General features: G+C 33.6%; 1 protein-coding gene across 4 annotated transcripts in view; it reads left to right on the top strand.

Moving 5' to 3' along the window:
* The window catches only part of ZDHHC21 (zDHHC palmitoyltransferase 21), a 67174-nt gene that overhangs the window by 5220 nt on the left and 39959 nt on the right, over positions 1–21995 (top strand). For 3 of the 4 annotated variants that reach the window (XM_077912001.1, XM_077911998.1, XM_077911999.1), the window contains exons 2-6: positions 2817–2954; positions 8712–8911; positions 10146–10244; positions 17334–17445; positions 19571–19709. In XM_077912001.1, the coding sequence (XP_077768127.1) occupies positions 8758–8911; positions 10146–10244; positions 17334–17445; positions 19571–19709 (504 nt within the window). In that variant the 5' untranslated portion in view covers positions 2817–2954; positions 8712–8757. The remainder of the gene's footprint in view (positions 1–2816; positions 2955–8711; positions 8912–10145; positions 10245–17333; positions 17446–19570; positions 19710–21995) is intronic. The other variant, XM_077912002.1, reaches the window with a different exon arrangement.

Below are 21995 nucleotides of genomic sequence, written 5' to 3'. Positions count from 1 at the left end.
ATATCTATATAAATATGTTTAAAATTTTATAGTTGTAATTTCATTTTAAGCTACAACTATAAATTTAAATTTTATGTATTTCTATATTAACCATTTTGGAAACTGGTATTTTATTTTGGTTTGCCCCATGAATTGTTGATTGTATTTCTTCAGAGATAACAATGTTAAAAATACTTAATGACTTTTTATAGTTAGGAAACTTTGGGATGTTCTTTGTTATCCTAAAATTACAAGGAATTTTAAGCCTAACATTGTTTATATACTACATAGATTTGATTTGATTTGATTTGATTCCTTGGTGTTGGTGATGCTGTTGAATTAGATGAAATGGTCATCCCATTGTAAATGCTATGGTGCAGTGAAGCTCTAATAACTGTCAATGTAAAGTAGGCGTTTTCCTTGATTCTAAGCCATTAAGTGACCTGGGTTTGACTCATAGATGTTTGACTTGTGCTATTACCTAATAATACTGACAGGAAGAACTGTTTTGCTGAAACATTAGGAAGCCACCCTACGGTCATAGCCATAGCAGTATTATTGACTTTGGCCATGTTTCAGAACATTTTGTTGTACCACATTTAATTCTGCTTGTGATTTTTTTCTAGACGAAGATGAATTTGTTCATTTGCTCTTAGAGTAGCAGCCCCTCTACTTTGTCATTCCATATTTTGTCTCTAAAAAATCAAAAGTGCAGGCAAAGAAACCACTCTAAATTAGCTTAGAAAGTAAGAGTAGAAACAAATTATATTTGACAATCTAAAAATCATGGCTATAGAAAAATTGACACTGGGAGAAAATAGAGTTAAAAAAGTCTATAAAGGGGGGATCCCTGGGTGGCGCAGCGGTTTGGCGCCTTCCTTTGGCCCAGGGCGCGATCCTGGAGACCCGGGATCGAATCCCACATCGGGCTCCCGGTGCGTGGAGCCTGCTTCTCCCTCTGCCTGTGTCTCTGCCTCTCTCTCTCTCTGTGACTATCATAAAAAAAAAAAAAAAAAAAAAAAAAAAAAGTCTATAAAGGGAATGGAAATGCAGTGCTAATGATTTTGATGAATTTCTCACATCCTCAGTTAGTAATAGTTTCCTTTTGTTCTGCTAAGCAGTATGCTTAGGAAACTCCTCTAACTTGTCCTTCATTTCCTGTCTTGGAGAATGGTACCGCCCTTCATGGAGTCCCTAAGCCAAAAACCTGGGAGCCGTCCTACCATCTGCCCTTTGCTTCCAGTTGATCACCAAGTATGACCAGTTTTACTCATAGAATTCTTAATTTGCCCTTTTCCAGCATATCTCCTGCCCTGTGTTCTTTCTTCACCTCTGTCCCACTGCACTCCCCTTATAAGTCTTTGTTTTTGGTTTTCCCAGGTACCCTCATTTCTCACCAGGTTTAACCTGTAAGCCTAGCTTATTTTGTGTAGTCCGTTTGGGAGCTTTATCCATCCACCCAAGTCCATTCTTCACAGTGTTGCTGTTCTTTCCAAAATGCGAACTTCCTCATGGCATTCTTCTGCCTAAAATCCTTTGATGGTTTCCCACTGTTTTCAGTGCAAAGTCCAAACTCATTTGCATGGTTTAACAGTGTTTTTTGCTCTTAGATCACTCTTGTGAGTCATGAAATCTCTTTAGTGGTCTGTGACCCAACATTATATATTTTTATTAAAGTGAACTAGGATAAAATAGGATAGCAGTGTCTGAGTACATCACATGTAGTAAGGGCAAATATTTCATTACATTTTTTCCATTATATATTTCATATAATGAATATAAAACATGTCATAAATTTCTGTGTATACTGGTGAGGTCGTAAAATATATTTCTTGGAGATGAGTGTGCTCAAAAGGTTAAACATGTTTTACTCCGTTCTACCATATGCAATGACTCTAGTCATTTCAGTCTGTTTAGGTTTTCTCTGCCTGCTTCTATACTTTTGCTTATTTCTCTTCCTTGTTCAGAAGAGCCTCCATTCTTTGACTAGCTAACTTGCACTTTCCACTCTCTCCAGACATCTTTTACTCGCTGTAAGAAATACCTTTTGTACTACAACCTAGTATATACATAAATATTCCCATAACTGAAAAAAGTTCCCTGAACCAACATCCTTCCTAGATGAGGTGCATTCTTGCCCTCTTGCCCTCTATCTTACCTTGTCTTACATGGTATGGATCTTGTCTATTTATTAGTCTGTCTCCACTGAGGATGGGGCCCATCTCTTTTGTCTGTATCCTGTGCAAAGGCATAGTATATAGTCAATAGATGTTAATTCCATTAATAAGTACTGAATTGGTGTATGTATGTTATCTAGAATGCTACAGTATGGTTGTTTAAGCTTGAACTGTAGAAACTAACTTTTATGGTTGATTCTCTTAATGTTTCATTATAGGAGGATAACTTTTTTCCTTAAAGCATTTTAAACTAAAACTTGCTTCTATTTTAAACTCTTTATGTTTATCAATTGTGATTGGATAGTTCCAGCCTCACATCTTGAGGGACGTTACATTGCATTTTGTCTCATCAGTGATCTCAGAATCTGTTGTCATTTTGTGATTTGTGGTCAGGAAGTTTGATGAAGCCCAAATGTTGGACACACAATACTAATTTGATTTTATGGGAACTGGGTGTTTTCAAAAGAGAAAACTTTCCTGTATAATGGTAATCAAATGCAGATTTTGGGGGGATGGGTAGGATATGAAAACACAAAATCAGGTGGAGTTGAGCCATCTTATTTCTGAATTTAAAACTTTTGTAATTGACATTTTCATGAAATATTGAGTGACTTACAATTTTTATCTTTGTAAGAGATTATTTGTTTAAACAATTAATAGATTCTCATCGAGAACTCTCATTGAGGAGAGATCCAGTTGTTGGGATGAATGAATTCTTAAAAAAAGAATGAATCAAGATAAAACCTCTAAATGCAAGTACCAGAAAAATTACAGCACATCTTGGTGAATTTGCAAGTGGTAAGTCTACATTTAATTTTACATGGGGATATGTTTCTGTATTATGTGGCATAGTATCATCAAAGTCTTATTTTTAGATGCATGAAACAATTGTTCATTTGTAGAAAAAGATAATTGTAGTTGCATTATGTTTATTTAAAATTTTTCATATTAAATTTTAGCTAGACATTTTTTTAAATAAGAAATTTCTTTTTCCATAGAGAAAAGTAATCTGTAAGTAATATGAATTTCAGAAACATCCTCCTGAAATACAAATCTGATATGGATTTACAGCTGATGCTTCTATACTGCATTTTAAAAGATATTAATTTTATTTTTATTCTTATTTTTAAAAAATATTTTAAAAGCATTTAATCTTAGGGTGATAAATATAGTGGCAAAGAGAGCCTTAAATTAAACATCTTGTGTAAAAGGTTGTAGTGTCTAATCAGAACCTCCTCAGCTACCTTTATTTTTCAGTTGGTTGAAAAGAATTTAGAAGTGCATATGTTTATTAATAAACTTAAAAGAACACATAATCTATACATAAAATGTGAAAGCTTTTCTTCTCACTCTCTTTCCTTCCTCAGCTCAGTAATAACCACTAGTGTTAACAGTTTGGTGGATGTGTTTTCTTTTATATTTTTTTTCTGTAAATATTGAGAAATTATTTATATGTATTTTTTTTAACAAAGAAAGAATCATGTTATATAAACTTTTCTGTAATTTGTTTTCCCCTCCAATTGAATTATGAACAATTTTAAGCAGAAGAGTTGAAAAAAATTTGTGGTGTAATATCTGAATACTTATCACCTCGATTCTGCAACTCATATTTTATTAAACTTCATCACATGCTCATCCATCTCTCTGTCTACCCGTCAACCCACTTTATTTTTTTTTTTTTTGGATCCATTTCATACTTAATTGCAGACATCAGTACATTTCTGCCTTCCGCCCCCTCCCTGATGTTTCAGCCTACATATCATTAACTAGAGTTCAATGTTGGTATATAGGGGTTTTTAAAGGGTAAATTTACATACCATGAAACGCACCATTCTTAAGTGTATGTTTGCGGACTTCTGACAAATTCACAACCTGTGTGCCTCAAATTCGTACCGAGATGGAGATCTTCATGAGGGAACTGGAGTGTTCCCTTATGCCTTTTCCTAGTCTCTCCATTATTCCCCTCTCTTCTAGGAAACCGCTGTTAAGCTTTTTTCTCATAACTTCTTTCTTTCATTCAACACTATGTGTGGGTAGCCATATGCAGGTCTAGATATACCTCCTTTTTTTCCTTTCTTGTTTTCTTTTAAAATTATAGTAGCTTGACACTTTGGATGTCTTATAATTTATTTGACCATTCCTTCCCTCTTCATGAACTTTGACGTTGTGCCCAATTTTTGTGATTACAAAAAGCACCATGTGGAACACCTTGAATGGGTACATACCTCTACACTCTAATGAGTACTTTGGTAGCTGTTACTAGAGATAAAACTGCTGGGTGAAAGAGTTTGATTTTTTAATAGATCCTACTAACTTGCCCTATAAAGATGATTGTATCAGTTTACATGCATACCAGTAATGGATGAGCATGTCCTTTCCTCCATGCTGTCTCATCATTGGATAATCATGTCTTTCAAAAATTTTGTGAATACAAAGGATAAAAAACACGCCTAGTTATTTCATATTTTCCTAATCAATAATGATTAGCCATTATTTTTTTTCCTTTGTGAATTGCTTCTCTGTGTATTTACTTTGTATGCCTCTTACCTGTCATGTATTGTAATGTTTTTTGAAAGGGATACTTTGTCTTTTAATTTTGCTTGCAGTAAGTTTTAGGTTTCAGAAATTTTAATATTTATGTGGTCTTGTTGGAGACGACTTCCTCATTTCAAGATTGTAAAACTACTTGCTATTTTCTTCTACTAGTTTTACTTTGTATTTGAAATTTAGAAGAGAAAAATCACTGTGAACTGAGGTGGCAGGAAAAATTTCATCTGGAGAGTGAGATTTAAATTGACCTTGAAGGGAACCCTGGGTGGCGCAGCGGTTTAGCGCCTGCCTTTGGCCCAGGACGCGATCCTGGAGACCCGGGATCGAATCCCACATCGGGCTCCCGGTGCATGGAGCCTGCTTCTCCCTCTGCCTATGTCTCTCTGCCTCTCTCTCTCTCTCTGTGTGACTATCATAAATAAATAAAAAATAAAAAAAAATAAAAAAAAAAATAAATTGACCTTAAAGTATGAATTGAATTTAAATAGAGTAAGCTAAATTGTAGGGACATTTCAGATAGGAGGGATGAGAGAAGGAATACTTTTTCAATATTTATGAAACATTCATAAGGCTGATGTGGAGAATCACATAAAACTGAGTTTAAAGAGAACATTTGGCTAGATTTCTTGTAAATCATTTTGGCTAATTTCTATCCTTTCCTAAATTTTGCCTTTTGATGTTATCGTTTTCTGTCCTTTAATAGTTTTCCATCCCCTTCTTTTCATAGTGATTCTAGTATTCTTCCTGAGGAAAATACGTAGTAAGATTTAGTGGCCTAAAAAGGCAAGAAAGGAAAGCTAGTTTTCTCCTAGAATAGTTTGGACACTGTAAATATTTATGTAGTCCAGTTTATTAGAGTTGAATTATAATATCTTAAAAAAAACAGTTTGTGCTGTAGTAATTTACATCATTAATGAACTTAGTCACAGCACTCAAGTAGAGTCACCAGATAGCAATCTTAAAAAATGTGGAAGTACCAGTATGTCCACTAGTTACATCAAAGTTTGAGTTATGAACTCACCTTTTAATGTATAAATTAGCATGTTAGAATCTCCAGCTAATGAAAGTATTTTACAAATGCCATCCTTAAGACCCAGCAGCAGCACTGTGTTCAGTTTGATTGTTGCTCAGGATGTGTAATAGTTTCTGTTCGGCCATAAGCCACGCCTAGTAGATATTAACTGAGTGGAGTGATTCTGCAACTCTACCAGTTATGTGTTTCTGGTTGTAATCTGATTTGGAGCTCTTGGAAGACTACTGTTTGCTTCTCCGCAATCTAGCTGTAAAGCTTATGTGGCATTAATTTTCACTAATCAGGTATTTAAAAAAGAATTTAACATCTTATTTATTCTTTGTTCTATTTTTCTGTTCTTTACTTACTTCTCCTTGGGGATGCTTGTTCTTTTAGGGCTTGCTGTCTACATATGCTTACATGCAGGAAAATCAGACACATTTGACTCTACCTTTCAGTATCTAGTATTTTCAGTTGTGAGGAATCTCATAAGAAAAATTTGTTATTCTCTGGTGGAGGAGAATACAAATAGAGTTCAAAAAAATTAATGAGTATTTGCTAATTCTGCTACTTATTTTGCTGGCTTGTAGGCTTCTCTGTTTCTAATACTAATAAATTTAGAAATAAATAGTGAAATTATTCTCTGTAATTATTGGAATTCATAGTCTGTTTTTTTCAGTCCTAACTGGAACTGAAACATTACAAGAAAGAAGGTACATGAAGTTAATAATATTGAACATGTTGAGAGACAGAGCCTTCTGTCATTTCTTTTGGCACTTGATGGTTGGCAAGGCTGTAAAAATAAACATTCTTTTTAATGTTTCTCATTTTAGCTATGTAGACAGCTTATCATTTGTATTTGAGCTCCTTTAGTTTTTAAAACAATGATACCCAGTAAATTAAATAGCACACTTTATCCTCTGTGACTTTCCTCACTTTAATGATACTGATAGGTCTTTTAATTTTCTAATTAAAAGGTGATGAAGTTCAACTTTTACTTTTTTAAAGGCTTAGGCACTATTTCTATTTTAAAATTCATACATAAGTACTAATTTAGACCATATCTGATTTAAACAGTTGGGTGGTGGTGCATTTGGTTTCTTGTCTTTTTTTTCCTGCTGCTCCAGTATTTGCATGTTCTAAGGATGATAGGATCAGGGTATTACTTTAAAATTAGCTAATCCTAAATCATTTTTCTTTGTTCTGGTATCTTTGTAGCTTTAAAGAACATTGGCAAGGCCCCTAAGGGGTGAGATCCTGAGGCTCTCCAACTGATGATAGTGAGGGATAGAAGATGAAAATCTGGGAGTCCTTCTTGCCTCATTCCTCTGTAACCCCTAATATCCAGTCAGTTAGTAAAACATACTGGTTTTATTGTAACTATTTCCTCAGTTGATCACTTCTCCAAACCTAATTTTGGCTTTTGTCTTTCCTTAGTCTAACTGATCTTTAATTTTATCCTTGACACCAGAGTTTCAATAATTTATTAAAGTATAAATACCCTTCATGCTCCACTGTACACTTTATGACTTATGATGGCAATTGTAATACCTCCTACAATTTTTGCCCTTGTATGCTTCCTGATGTTTCTTCTGTTTACAGTGTTGTTGCCACTTTTCTTTGCTTGGGTAACTTTTACTCTTTTAAAGCTGAACTCAGATTTCACCATCTATAGGGAGTCCTGCCCAAATTTAGCTAGTCCATATCCTCCATGCCTCTGGGGCCATCTTGTCCACATATCTGGACCTTAACATGTTCTATTAAACCCAGTTTGTGACTCTTCCACACTAGACTGTTAGTTACTTTAAAAAAAGACCACATCTCATTCCTCATTGTATCTATAATAACTGGTATGTTGTGGTGGCTCCATGAATAAATTTGTTGAACTGAGGTCAACTCATTGCCCTAACATTGAAGTCTTAGGGAAGCTTTTGGATCGGTGGTCTTTAGATATCAGTCAGCTCTATCAGAGACACGTGGGGAACATTTTAAAACATTTTATTGGTTTTTGAGCTTTACTCCATAAAGAATTATAATTCAGTAGATCTGGAATAGGACCCAAGAATAAGGTATTTTTAAAAAGCTCCTCAGTTGATTCTGATTTGCCTACAGATTTGAGAAACATTGTCCTACTTTATTATTGTATTATTCCATTGTATTTAATGGGAAAAGTGCCCCCTTGACTTTACAGAGTAATTTCTATCTACTAAGGTAGGCATATATTTTAAATCACTCTTTTGGTACCATGAAAATAGAATTACTCGGGAGATTGATTTTGTTAACACTCATATGAAAAAGTCCCATTTAAACAGGGGTCTTCTTGAATTGATAGTAATAAGATTAGTAGGGCTTAGTTCTGTGAATTTAAATATTTTTTGGCAGTTTTGTGGTTACTTTCTGGTTATCATAACTTTTCAAAATGACTTTTTAAGGCATTGTATTGTGGTTTAAAATTGCACAAATCTTAAGTGTATAGAACAGTGAACTTTTACATATGTGTATACCCAGGTCAAGATACAGAACAATTCTAGCCTCTCAACGTTTTCCTTATGTCGTTTTGTAGTTAGTAACACCCCTCCCACCACAAGAGGGACTTGTATGACCAAGTATTTTGACTTGTATGACCATCAGTTAGTCTAATGATTAAAACTGCTAAACAATTTCGCACATATCTTTTAATATGTGTCTCCTTTCTCTTGGGTTTACACGTGGAATTGCTGGGTTAAGGACAGACTTGTGTTTAGCTTCAGAAGGTATTGCCAATTTATCCTCTATGATAGCAATTCATAGTGAAGATTGGAATTAAATTAGTTGAAGCTCATGATGAAATTTGACTATCCTGAAACTTCTTTTTGTATTCCAATGTGTTTCCTTTTGTCAAAAACATACAAAGAAAATTCGGTGTCATTTTATAGTTGCCAGTAACATAGTTTTGTCTTAGTCAAGTACTTTTTTCTACATAACTAATTTTTTCCTTTGTTACCTCTCCTTAGGATCGTCATTCCTTGTGGGTTGGCAGGCAGTTGTGGGACTGCAAAAATGGGTCTCCGGATTCACTTTGTTGTTGATCCACATGGTTGGTGCTGCATGGGTTTGATTGTCTTTGTCTGGTTATACAATATTGTTTTAATTCCCAAAATTGTCCTCTTTCCTCACTATGAAGAAGGACATATTCCAGGCATATTAATAATAAGTAAGTTTCTGATCTTTATTTCTTTATATAATTAGTTTTCTCATTGTGAATATTTTTGGCATATAGTATCACTGTGATAACCTTTCTTTTAATATTATTAGTGCTGTTAATATTAAGTTACTTACTAAATTGTGGAAGCTTTGAAAAAAACTGGCTTTTATATACTTTGCAGGGTTGGATATGTGTGGGATCTCCATATCTAACTCTGCAAAAGATTTAAAGGTTGTTTCGTTTAAAATGAAACTGACACAGTAGTGCTATTTTGTGTGTGTCTGTGTGTATTTTAAGTGTTTCTATTATGTACTTATTTCAAATGTGGAAGGAGTTTTAAGGATGAAGATGGTCCACATTACTGAGAAATGAGAATTTCATGATACAAAAATTATGGATTATGATGTGGATTATGGTGACACTGAACTCTTGGATAATTATTTTCTGCTATGGTTCATTTGGTGATGGCTTGCTTATGATTAAAAGAATAAGATTGAAATGAAATATTTTACATGTACATGGCATTTACAGTTTCCTTGTACATTATGTCATTTTGGCCTCACAAGTGCTATAGGAAATATAATCTCTGTTATACAAGTGGTAAAACTGACCAGTACCATGCAGTCCATTCTGGTGTTAGCATTCAAACTAAGTTTCCTATTACGGGTGCACTGCCTTCCTCCCTCTTCCCTTACTGTTATTTTTCTAACTATTCTTTTAAAAACTCAAAATTTCTAGATTCTTTATTTTCACATTACATCAATATCTTAAGATCCATTGAAAGGAGCAATTGGATGTAACTAACTCAAAATAATTTTGAAGATAGCCTGTTAGAGGTGATGAAAACGTATAATTGTAGGATGGGTTTTAAAATGCTGCTTTGATTCTGTCAAATATAGTACTTTTAGTAATTAAAAGGGTGCTTATTCATTTATGCCATTATTGGCAAGGAATCTGTTAATAAAAAATCTGATTTATAGCAAATTTATCAGTTATGCAAAATAATATTTAACATTAATATGTATGAGACAGTCTATTGGCTGTATTATTTGATGAATGAAATGCATTAGTACTTAATTATTTTATTTAGTCATTTAATTTTTCCATTTTATTTTTTGAAAATTATTAATCCTGATGGCATTATTTAAAACATTCTTTTAAACTTTCAATATACTTTTTGATAAAATATTTTGAAGAACAAATGACTAATTTTATTTACTTAACTTTCTTATTTATTTCAAAGTATTCTATGGCATTGCCATATTTTGTCTGGTTGCATTAGTGAGGGCCTCATTTACTGATCCAGGAAGACTCCCTGAGAACCCTAAGATTCCACATGGAGGTATGGCACTCTTCAGATTGATCACTTTTGTTCTGCTGGCATTATTACCTTTGTGAATGTATTTTATAGTCTTTAGCATGTATTCATTATAAAGTACTCTAACACCATTCTCAAGTCTTTTCTCAAAAAATGTTTCCTTTCTAGACTTCTTTATTTAAAATTGCAAATCCCAGCTGACCCTGGTATCCCCCAATCCCTGCCTCCTTGTAGTTTACCTGTTTATTTGGTTTTCTCTTCTCCCACCCTAGACCTACATAATAGCCTCTGTGAGGGTGTAGAGTTTTTGTTTTGTTTTCTTCATTTGTTTTGTGCTCTATCCTTAGTGCCTATCTCTGTCACAAGTAAATGCTTGTTAAATGATATATAATTACCTGATATGTTTTTATTTAAAAGGATTCTTTTTGATGGTATCCCTCTCTTTGTGATATTATAAATTGAATATTGCTTAGAGTAAATATTTGTAGTATAATGACACAATTGCCTACATTTTTCCAAGTTTTAACAACTCAGTGAAAAAATTAGAAGGCTTTTTATTCTAGTGTCTGTTGAAGGTAATTTGGGGCTCCCTTATTGCATAATAACCATTTGAACCACAGAAATGTGGTTCAATACACTGAAAATGCATTGCTTGTTTATTATTATATGCCAGGTATAGTAAACCTCAGGTACTCTCTTTCCTCAGTTGCACTTTTTGATCATTTGCTATATAAGCTTTGAGAACTCCTTGTGCTTTCTTCTAATGAGGAATTTCTGTGACTTTGTTGGATATTAGAGAACCAGAATATTCCCTATAGTACTTCAGTGCTTTCCAGCCTTGCCGACACCAAGGGAGCTTTTAAAAATGTCAGTGTCCTGATCACAATCCTGTATTAATTAAATCCTAACGTATGGAGGTTGGAGCCAGATATCAGCACTCTTCAAAGATCTCAGGTGATTCCAGTGTGTAAAAAATTGGGGAACCCATTAATTCCCTCTGAAATTAGATTAGTGGCAAGTCACTTAAAGAGCCTCCCTTAAGTTGCTGAGAGCCATTGTTTAGGGACATACTTGGCCTTGCAAGTTTAATGATTAAATGGGAATGATATGACACTGATGGTTATATGACTAGCAATTTCTGAGAACTGTGTCAAATATTTTGCTTCTATTTACTTAGAGAAGCAGTATCACTGTCAGTTTTCGTGTGTGCGCACATGCACACGTTTTGGGGTAGGGAGGGTGGCAATCTGCAATTTGTACCAAATCTCTTTCTTCAAGTAGCCTAAATCAAGGGCTCTCTAACATGTTAATAAACATATTGCCTCCTTCGACTCTGAAACCCAGTGTTTCCAGGAAATTAGAGAAGCAAGCCTTTCCTAACTCAGGACCCATTTCTGACAAAATCTTTAGTTTGCAGCAGTCAGAAACTCAAATGCCTGCATGTATCAGATGCTACAAATCAGTAAGAGAGGCCAACGAAGAACGATGTCATACTGAAAGTCTCCCATCTAAAGACAGCAGCTACAGTGAAATTGTCATGTAGGCCCAGTGTTCTTAGATCTCACAATTTTTAAAGAAAAAACAGAGAACTGCAGTTTTTAAGAGGAATTTTATGATTTAAAAAAAAATTAGCTAGTTAAACATTTAAAAAACATTGGTTTTAATGAATGCCAAATGAGTTATGTCCTCAGGACTAATTGAATTGACATGAAAGCGCTGTGTTACCTTTAGCTAATGATGGGAGGACTCCATGGCATGTTGCTGCTGTTTGGATGTCTGCATTCTTTCTGAACTCAGTTGACATTTGGCCTGTTATTCTTCACTGAGTCCCGAAGACTTACCTTTTGTCCAAATGAAAAAAAAAATTCATTTATTGTTTTTTTTTATTTTTTTATTTTTTTATTTTTATTTTTATTTTTTTTTCATTTATTGTTTTTTAATGTTTCCAAAGTATTTTACTATCTCCTGTCATTTGATCCTCATGGTAATTGCATGAGGTAGGTAGACTGAATAACCCAGTGTAGATTGTTCTGTATAGGTCACACAGCAGGTTGTCATAGAGTGCTGTGACACCCAAATACTTGTCTCCATCCCCCCCCCCTTTTTTTTTTTACCACGATCTATATAGAGATGAATAATTTTAGCCCTTTATTCACCTTTGCTTTGATTCTGGGGAAAACTGAAGTTATCATGTGTTTCATGGTGTAGGTTTCCTGATTATTTTGCAAATATGGTTTTAACATAGTAAAAAATACAAAATTTTGACTGTGAAAAAATCGCATGACTTGAGTTGGGGCTATAAAAACTGATATTTATTCATCATTGTTTTAAAGTTGAGCAGTTTTCATATAATTGAATTCTTTAGAAAAGTAAACTTAAGCCCTAATACTTTTGATTTTAACCATTTAAAAAGAAAGATTTTATTTATTTGAGATTGTGCTAGTGAAAAAGAGAGAGAAAGAAAGATGGAGAGAGAGCATGAGTGCAGGGAGAGGCTGAGAAGAGGGAGAAGTGGGCTCTCCATTAAGGAAGAAGCCCAACACGGGGCTTGATCCTAGCACCCTGGGATCACAACCTGAGCGGAAGGCAGACACTTAACTGAGTGACCCACCCAGGTGCCCCAGTTTTAACCATGTTTTAATTGAATTAACTCTGAAATATTTTACATGACTTTCTGTTTCTTTTTTTTTTTTTTTTTAAATAGAATGACTCACCAAATATATGAGGTCATTTGAATATAAGAGAATGTTTCATTGTCCCACACAAAGATCCCCAGAATTTGATTTTTATAAACTTTTGGGCATGTAGGTAAAATAGTCAAATGAAATCATTAAACATGTATTTATATGATTCAAATTCATCCCATGCATGCTTGAAATATAGAAATATTACTTTGTCATTTCCAAGTGTTATAAAATGATTTCATTCAGTCTCTTAGCTTTAAAGAAAAAACAGCTTTATTGAGTATAATTCACATGCCATATGATTCACCCATTTTAGTGGCTTTTTTAGTATGTCCACAGAGTTGTGCAACCATTACCACAATCAATTTTATTTATTTATATTTTAAAGGAAGCTCTATATCCAATGTGGAGCTTGAATTCATAACCCAGAGATCAAGAGTCGTGTGCTCTATTGACTGGGCCAGCCAGGCAGGTGCACCACCACAGTCAATTTTAGAACATTTTCATCATCAAGTTCTTAACTTACATGTTTGACTTAACTGTTTTTGTCATCATTAGAGGCATTTTGAGTAGAGCAAAATTCAAAAATCTTGAATTTCAAGACTTTTACGTATCTGTTACTGAACAAAATTTTCCAAATTTTAAAAAATGTAGCACCTTTAAAATTTGTGTGATAATGTCCCTTGAAATTTTACCCCAAAATAGCACACATGTAGGGACACATATGCTATTAATGCTCAAAGTCATGTTTTCACTTGTAGTTTTGCTTCCCTCCCCATTTCTTTTATTTTTAATTTTTATTTATTTATTTGACTGATTGTGTGAGTGCACAAGCAGCGGGAGTGGCAAAGGGAGAGGGAGGAGCAGACTCCCACCTGAGCAGGGAGCCCAATGTGGGACTCGATCCCAGGACTCCAGGATCATGATGTGAGCTGAAGTCAGATGCTTAACTGACTGAGCCACCCAGTCCCCTCCTCTCCATTACTTATATTGCTTTTTAAAGGAGATCTGTTAAAGACTTACTGCCATTTATTTTCTACATTGTCAAGTGATTCTGTCAGGAAACCTCTGTAAAGAGCCAAATGTTGTATTGATTTTCATAGTTTCAAGTTATATTTTCCTCCCTAAAACATTATTTCGTGTTTTTTAAATACAGTAATTGAGAAGGCCTAATATGCAAGTTTTTTAAAAGTCTGAAATAGAATGTGATTACTTTCTTTCTGAGGGATAAGTAAAACAAAACCAAATCTTGCTTTGTATTTATTTATGCATTTACAGCTTTAAGAGGATCCATGCTACACAATGTGATACTGTGATACTATTTACTTAGGTCACTTAGGTTTACCGAGTCATTTGTGGAGTTTGTCTTCTTTAATTTGCTTTATGTTTTGATTTTTCTTTTCTTTAAAAAAGTCACTTTTCAATTGTTCTTTTCTTTAAAATTTTTCTTTCCTTTAAAAAAAGCCGGTTGTCAATTTTTCTATAGCTATCATAAATTAGCAATTGATTTCTCTCTCCCATAGGCCTTTTTTTAAATTTAAAATCTTTATTTTAAAAATAAATAAATAAATAAATAAATAAATAAAATCTTTATTTTCATCAGTTACAGATGGCATTCTGCCTTCTGATTTTTTCCCTATAGGCATTTATTTTATATTAGATGGCTAGTACAGAAGTCTTCAGACATCAGAATATGTCAGTTACCAGGGCACATTTGAAATGAATAAACCCCAAAGAAGAAAAAGGAGAAGAGCAAGAAATGGTTTATAGATACGTAGGGTAGATTAAGATGGATGGATCTTTTTTCTTGCTATACAAGGCAAAAACATAGATGCTACTTTAAATTTCTAGATATTTAAAATGGTGATTTTTTTTTCTCCTCTAAACACATAGGTGTGTGTGTGTGTGTGTGTACGTGTGTGAGAAAATGTGAGTTTTCAAAGCCATTATAGATACTTTATAGTATCCTAAATTTAGCCAGTAGAATGGCTCAAGCTCTTTTTTTAAACAAATTTATGATCTAGACCATAGATTGGCAAACTCTTCTTTACTGTATGAGTCCAGATAGTAAATATTTTCAGCTTTATAGACCATACAATCTCTGTCACAGCCCCTCAGCTCTGCCATTGTAGCCCCAAAGCAGCCAGAAATAAAATGTAAATGAATGAGTATTCATTTGAACTGTGTTCAAATAAAACTTTATGTATGGCTGGAATTTGAATTTCAAGACTTTTACATATCACACATTCTTCTTATTGTCAATCATTGAAAATTGTAAAAACTATTCTTAGCTCATGAAAACAGGTGGTGGCCTGGATTTATTTGCCTGTGGATTGTAGTTTCCCACCCGGTGGAATAGACTACACAGTTCTAGGCTTTCTTGCACTATAGCCAAATGCTGGCTTGTTTTCTGAGGAGATAACATTTTTAAGTATGAAATAAAGATTTTTACTCTTTAGACTCTCGTATGCTGAAATGACTAATAATGAATACACTATATTTATATTTTAAGGCACTGGTTTAAAACCTAATGATTTTATATTGTCTTTTAATGAAAATTGGCTTATCAGGGGGAGTCTACTTCCTGACTATATTTCTTGCAATATATAATTCAAAGTTTTAACATTGGGATGGTTGAGAGCATCTCTAGCTAAGTGGGGAAAGAGTAATTTGCTTGTGACATTGTATTGTGCTACATATGAAATGAGTTTTCATTTTACTTACAGTTAAACAATATTAGTTTAGATGTCTAAATTAAATAATGTTGCTCTTTCATGTAAGTTTTTTATTAAAATAAGAACTGTGAATAAGAAATAAAGCAGGATCTTAACTCTAGAAAACAAACTGAGGTTGCTGGAGGGAAGGAGGGTGGGGAGGATATGTTGAAATGGGTGATGGGTATAAAGAAGGGCACTTGATGTAATGAGCACTGGGTGTTATATGCAACTCATTAATCACTAAATCCTACCTCTGAAACTAATAATATAGTATATGTTAACTAAATTGAATATCAATAATTTAAAATGAAATTTTAAATGCAAATGATAATTTCTCAACTTATTCAGTATTATTGGATCAATGAATTTGATATTATTATTATTATTATTGACATCTTCTATAGTAGAGTTTTTTCCTAATACTTCACTATATAAAATTCCAGTATATTGATTTTACTCTTGGCCATTAAACTAAAATAATGGAATTAAAATAGGGTATCTTTTTAGAAAATGGAATACTATCTACCATTATCTTCTTTTACTTATATTTAAAATCTGTCATTTTTTAAATTCAAACTTCTCATACTTTAGCAAGCATTTAGTGACCACCTATTGTGTGCTAGGTTCATAGTTTGCATATACTAGTATTTACTCAATATGGTAGCTAGGCTTTATTACTATTACTATTACTATGCCCATGCTTTTAACAAGATTAGAGTGTAGTTTAAATATAAGTGATGGAGGGTTTAAGAATTTTGTAAAAGTAAAATTCCATTTCAACAAATATTAAAGAGATACATTCTGAATAATAAAGCAGTTGTCTTGGTAGATGACTTTCATATAGTTCTTAAAGATCTGATTAGAAAAAATTATAATGAAAATAAATGGCTTTCTGTAAACTTAATGTTTTTGGCACAAAACTTAAATGTGTGATCTTTAATTACAAGGTAGAGAAAATTGCTACTCGGTGGTAAGAGTTTTGTAAAGAACTCCCTTATTTTCATTAAATAATAATTCTCTCATAATCTTCTTCTGAAATCATTCTAATACCTCCGAAACCCTTTTCTAACCCTTTCCCATAAACACTCCCAAATAAATTCACTGTTATTAAAAATATAAAACGGTTATGGGGTGGGAATGCTCTCTCTTTTCTAATGAGTTTATAGGATTGATTTTGACTTCTTAATGAAACTAGGATTCAGCATTATTTCTTCTTTAGAGTCTTTAGTTAATAAAATTTCTAGAAATGAATTTGTTTACATAAAATTGTTTTAATATAATTTGGTTATACTTTAGGGTTTTGTCATTAAATTTTACTTATAGCAATATACCCCAAACCCAAATACATTATTTTCTGTTCCTTAGTTTGACTATTAATAGTGTTTTACTATTACAGTGTTTAAAATTAGAAATGTATAGAGTAAGACATGCATTGAAAAGCAATATTTGGGTGGGGGATGGGGTAACTGGGTGACAGGCATTAAGGAGGGCACATGATAAGATGTGTACGGGGTGTTATATGTTGGCAAATTGAATTTAAATAAAAAAATAAAAGCAATATTTATGGCAAACTCTTTTACGGTGAAGATGTAGAAGAAGAAAAGTCTCTTGGACATATATATCAATGACTTCTATAAAATCTAAACTGCTGTTGCTAAGTTTCAACATTAGTCATTTGCCTTTATTAAATGGATTTTAATTTCCTTCTCTAGAAAGGGAGTTCTGGGAATTATGTAACAAATGTAATTTGATGAGACCAAAGCGTTCCCATCACTGTAGCCGCTGTGGCCACTGTGTTAGGAGAATGGATCATCACTGTCCATGGTAAGAAATTTATGATTTAATTTTAGTAAAAAAATAGTAAAAAATAAATCACAGTACTTATCAGATTAAAATTAAAGTTATATTAAAGTCATGCAGTTTTTAAAATTCCTTCAGTAAGGATACCTTTATTCTGTCAGGTTCTATCAGCTGCCAAAGTCATTTTTGCACATAGATCCTGTCTTTTCTAATAAGGAGATATTCAAGCAGAAAACTGACACTTAGATGCATCCACATGTACAAAAGAACTAAGATGGTTGTATAAATGAAGCAGTGTATGTAAAGCATCTAGTGTAGCATCTTACACATAGAAAGTATTTAAATAGTAGCTGTTATTATTTCTAACTGTAATAAACCGTATACATTGCATTGTTTGTATTTCCCTTTACAATTGTTTAATTAAAGAATAACACATTTCAGAAATGCTGATAACCTCATTTCTCCCCCTGTAAACTTTTTTCAATATTATGTATTGGACACAAGTATTAAGATTACATGCAAGCTGAGTGTGTATAAGTGGTAGTTAGCTGATTCTGCTGAACTGCCAACATTTTTGGCCAATAGGGGGCTCTCTTGTAATATTTTTAAAAACAGTTCAGTTGAGAAATAGAATTTTAAAAACAAATGCTGTGAGAATTCTGCATTGTATCTCATTTCAAAGCTGTCACAAAAATCTGTGAACAAGATATTGTATTTAATTCTGTTTTCCTAGCATGGGATCTCTGTATAAATATTTAAACTAGTATAGTGTAGCACTTTGTAAATATATCTAAATACATATATATTTATGTTTGTACACACATACATGCATATATACAAAGTTAACTGCATAATGGGCTTCTTAAATTTATAACTGCATTTATCTATAGTTGACTCAAGGTTGGAGTTTAGTTTTGCCTGATGATGCTGATCAATTTAGAGTTTCCCATATTTTTGTTAACTTACTCTGATAGCACAAGTTAATATTTGCGAGCTTTTAGTGAAAATTTGATTTTTACCATAAGGTGATTATTTAAATAGAAGGTAATTTCCCAAGATTAGGAAAAATAAAAGTATTTTAGATAAAAGCACTTTGTTACTGTATAAAAAAGTTTAAAATTGTCTAAGTCCATCAATAGGATAGTATAGTGTATAATATATAGTTGATGTTTAAAAAAAATGTGCCTTGAAGTTAAACAGATTAATTCTCAAGTAATTATCTAAACCTGAGTGATCTGTTTATAATAGATTTTTTTTAAAAAAAGGCTAGGTGAAACATATATTATTAGGCAAGTGGTAACCACACTGAAAAACTCAATTGTGTAACCTTTTTTAGAATAATGTTTAGGATTTTGACATTAATTACTGTTCTTAGTTACTATTCACTATTTTCAAGGTGGAAGTGTAGCTCTAAGGATTTATAAGTACTTGCGGATGTGTATTTATTTTGAGCAACTAAGAATGGAATTTATTTTTTTACGATTTTATTTACTTAGGAAGAGAGAGAGAGACACAGAGAGATAGGCAGAGGGAGAAGCAGGCTCCCTGTGGGGAGCCCCATATAGGACTTGATCCCAGGATTCTGGATCATGACCTGAGCCAAAGGCAGATGCTCAACCACTGAGCCACCCAGGTGCCCCTCAGGATAGACTTTAAAAGTAGTAAAAATCGGGAGTGCTTAACAGTAATGTCAGTGTGACAGGTTTCTGTCCTCCTACCTCAAATCATTCTGATTGCTCTCCACAGCTGGGATGCTGTCATAGAAGAGCAATATATAGAAGGTTCTTGTTCTCTTGGCCACTATCACTTCCTCTGGCGAGTGTCTTCACTGCTTTGTTCCTGTTTCCATACCAATGAAACAAGGAGACTGCCATCTGCTCTTCCTGCCACCCCGGGTGGCTGTGAGTAGAAGGCAGATCATATCCATGGACTTCTTTGCAAAGTAGAAAGTGCTTTCCAAATGTGAGGTGGCATATTTATAGTACGTCTGTTCCTAAGCACTGTTTGCTCATAGGTTTAAGAGTGTTCGCCTATCTCCATGAAGTTCAGCATACGTGAAGTTGTTCGCGTTTGTTTTCAGTTTTACCACTCCTGAGGATATGTCTTACTAAAGTTTAAAATACTGTTTCTGTTTTCCTTTTTTCTTCAGGATTAACAATTGTGTCGGTGAAGATAATCATTGGCTTTTTCTGCAGTTGTGTTTCTACACGGAACTTCTTACTTCTTATGCACTGATGTTTTCTTTCTGCCACTATTATTACTTTCTTCCAGTAAAAAAGCGTAACTTGGTAAGAAATATTTATATCCACTAATTTAGAGTGGCTGTAGTATACAGTTATTAACATGCAGTTCCTTTAAGTGCAGAAGATTGAAAACAAAAAAAACAACAAAAATAAACTCCAAACTTGGTGAATTTTAAAATGTATCGGGATTAAGAAAGTGCCCTAATCTGACATTCCCTTTTAACCAAATCCATTTTTGATTATTTATTAGGGCTCAATGACTTTCTTTAAAAAGCAACATATTAGATCTTTCAGTGTATATGTTTTGGTTTAAAAATACCTACAATGATGAGAGAGTAACTGAAAAATGTTAACTTCTTGTTTCCTTTCAGGAAGAAAAATAAGCTTTAATTTTTTTTAAAGGTTCTCGAAGGAACATTTTTAAGAAAAAGGATTCCGCCCCCCCCCCCCATCCCGGACTTTTAACAATGAAAAGAATTTGCAAGCTCCTTTAAAAAGTTGTTGTTATATATACCATTGGAAACTGTGCTTTTGTCATTTTGTACAGGGTAACAATAGACCTTAGTAAGGCTTGCCCCAGATTGATGATGGTAGGAGTGATTGTGGTGGTAATAGCAGCAACATGTGTTAAGTACTTGACTATGTAAATGTTAATACCATGCTTGTGGGCATGTTTCAGTTCTCACTTTAATGCATACAACAACCACATGAGGTGGGTACACTTTCCTCCCATTTTTATAAATGAGCAAACATACTATAGAGGTTAAATAGGTAGATCATGAAGGCACAAAGCTAGATAGTAATTATTCATATGATTTTAGTTGTAGAGCTGGGATTTGAATCTGATCTTGTGTTGTTGAATCTTACTTTATGTGTTTTGGCAGTTGATATTCCAGCCTAGTTTTGTGCATAACTTGGATTGTGTTTTTGAGATACCCTGTGCGTGTATGTGTGTGTAAGACAGAGAAGGAGGCAGACAGGCAGAACAGAAAGAAAGCATGCACAAGGATGCACTTGCGCATGTGAGGAAGGAAGGTAGGATGGGATAAAGGGACAAAAGACCAGAATCCTCCATGGAGAAGGGGAATTTTTCTTTCCTAGTTATATCATTTAAATCTTAAAAATAACAATTTCAGTGGTGGTACACATAGCTAAATTTTGGAATAAGTGAGAGAAGGGTCTTTCTAAAGAATAAGGTCTTTAAGTTCTGTGTCTTTAGGTCATTTCTATATATATGATCTTTTTAAAAAAGATTTATTGATTTATTTTAGAGAGAGGGAGAATGAGTGAGGGGGAGGGACAGGGAGGAGAGAGAGTGAGAGTCCCAAGCAGACTCCTTGCTGAGCATAGAGCCGAATTCAGGGCTTGATCTCAGAACCCTGAAATCATTTTAACAATCTGAATTGACTGACCTGAAGCCAAGACTCAGATGCTTAACTAACTGCACCACCATGTGCCCTTCTATATGACCATTTTGTATAATTAAAAGAGAGTATTTGCTATTGTTGTTTGGCTGTGTATATTAGGTGGGGCCTTGTGGTGATTATGCTTATTAAATATAGATTGAGCAATTAATATTAGATACTAATAAGTGAAAAGAGTTCAAAAGGAGAACTTTAAATATGGATGTTTGACATTTTCACACTGAGAATTTAGTGCATGCTAGTATTGTAGTTTTAGAAATGTTTCATCTCATTTATAGATTAATTTCTGATATAATTGGCATTATAGTTAGAATATGTAAAAGGTTGAACATATCCTAAGAGTAACCTGTTTCAAGTAATTGAGCCTAATAAGAAAAGCATTAAAATAATAGTTACCCAGTAAGATTAAGGTCATAATTTTTTAAGGTGAGAGGGAGAGAGATAAAATTCGGTCATGTTAATGAAAACTTAATAGAGGTTCCCTAGGAGGAAATGCATTATAGTATAGTGGAGGGATTGGCAATTTGACCTTCTACCTGTTTTTATTAATAAAGTTTTGCTGAAACGCAGCTACTCTGATTTGTTCCCATATTGTCTGCAGTTGTTTTTAGGCTACAACAACAGAGTTGAGTAATTGTGACAGGTACATATGGCCCAAAAAACCTGAAATATTAACTCTCTATATTGAGTTTGCCAACCGTGGTAGTAGAATGATCTTGGCTTTGTAAACCGACACACCTAGGATCAAAGCCTGGCTTTTGTTATTATACGTATAATCTTTGACACCATGTTTAAGCATTCTGGATTGCAGTGTTCTCTTTTGGAAAATGTGAATAATAAGAGATTAAATGAGATAACACATGTAAAAGTATCGGATATAGAATAGACATTCATTTGAGTTTTTTTA

Source organism: Canis aureus, chromosome 10 (assembly GCF_053574225.1).
Source record: "Canis aureus isolate CA01 chromosome 10, VMU_Caureus_v.1.0, whole genome shotgun sequence".
Lineage (NCBI taxonomy): Eukaryota > Metazoa > Chordata > Mammalia > Carnivora > Canidae > Canis > Canis aureus.
This window is presented reverse-complemented; position numbering and strand designations above follow the sequence as displayed.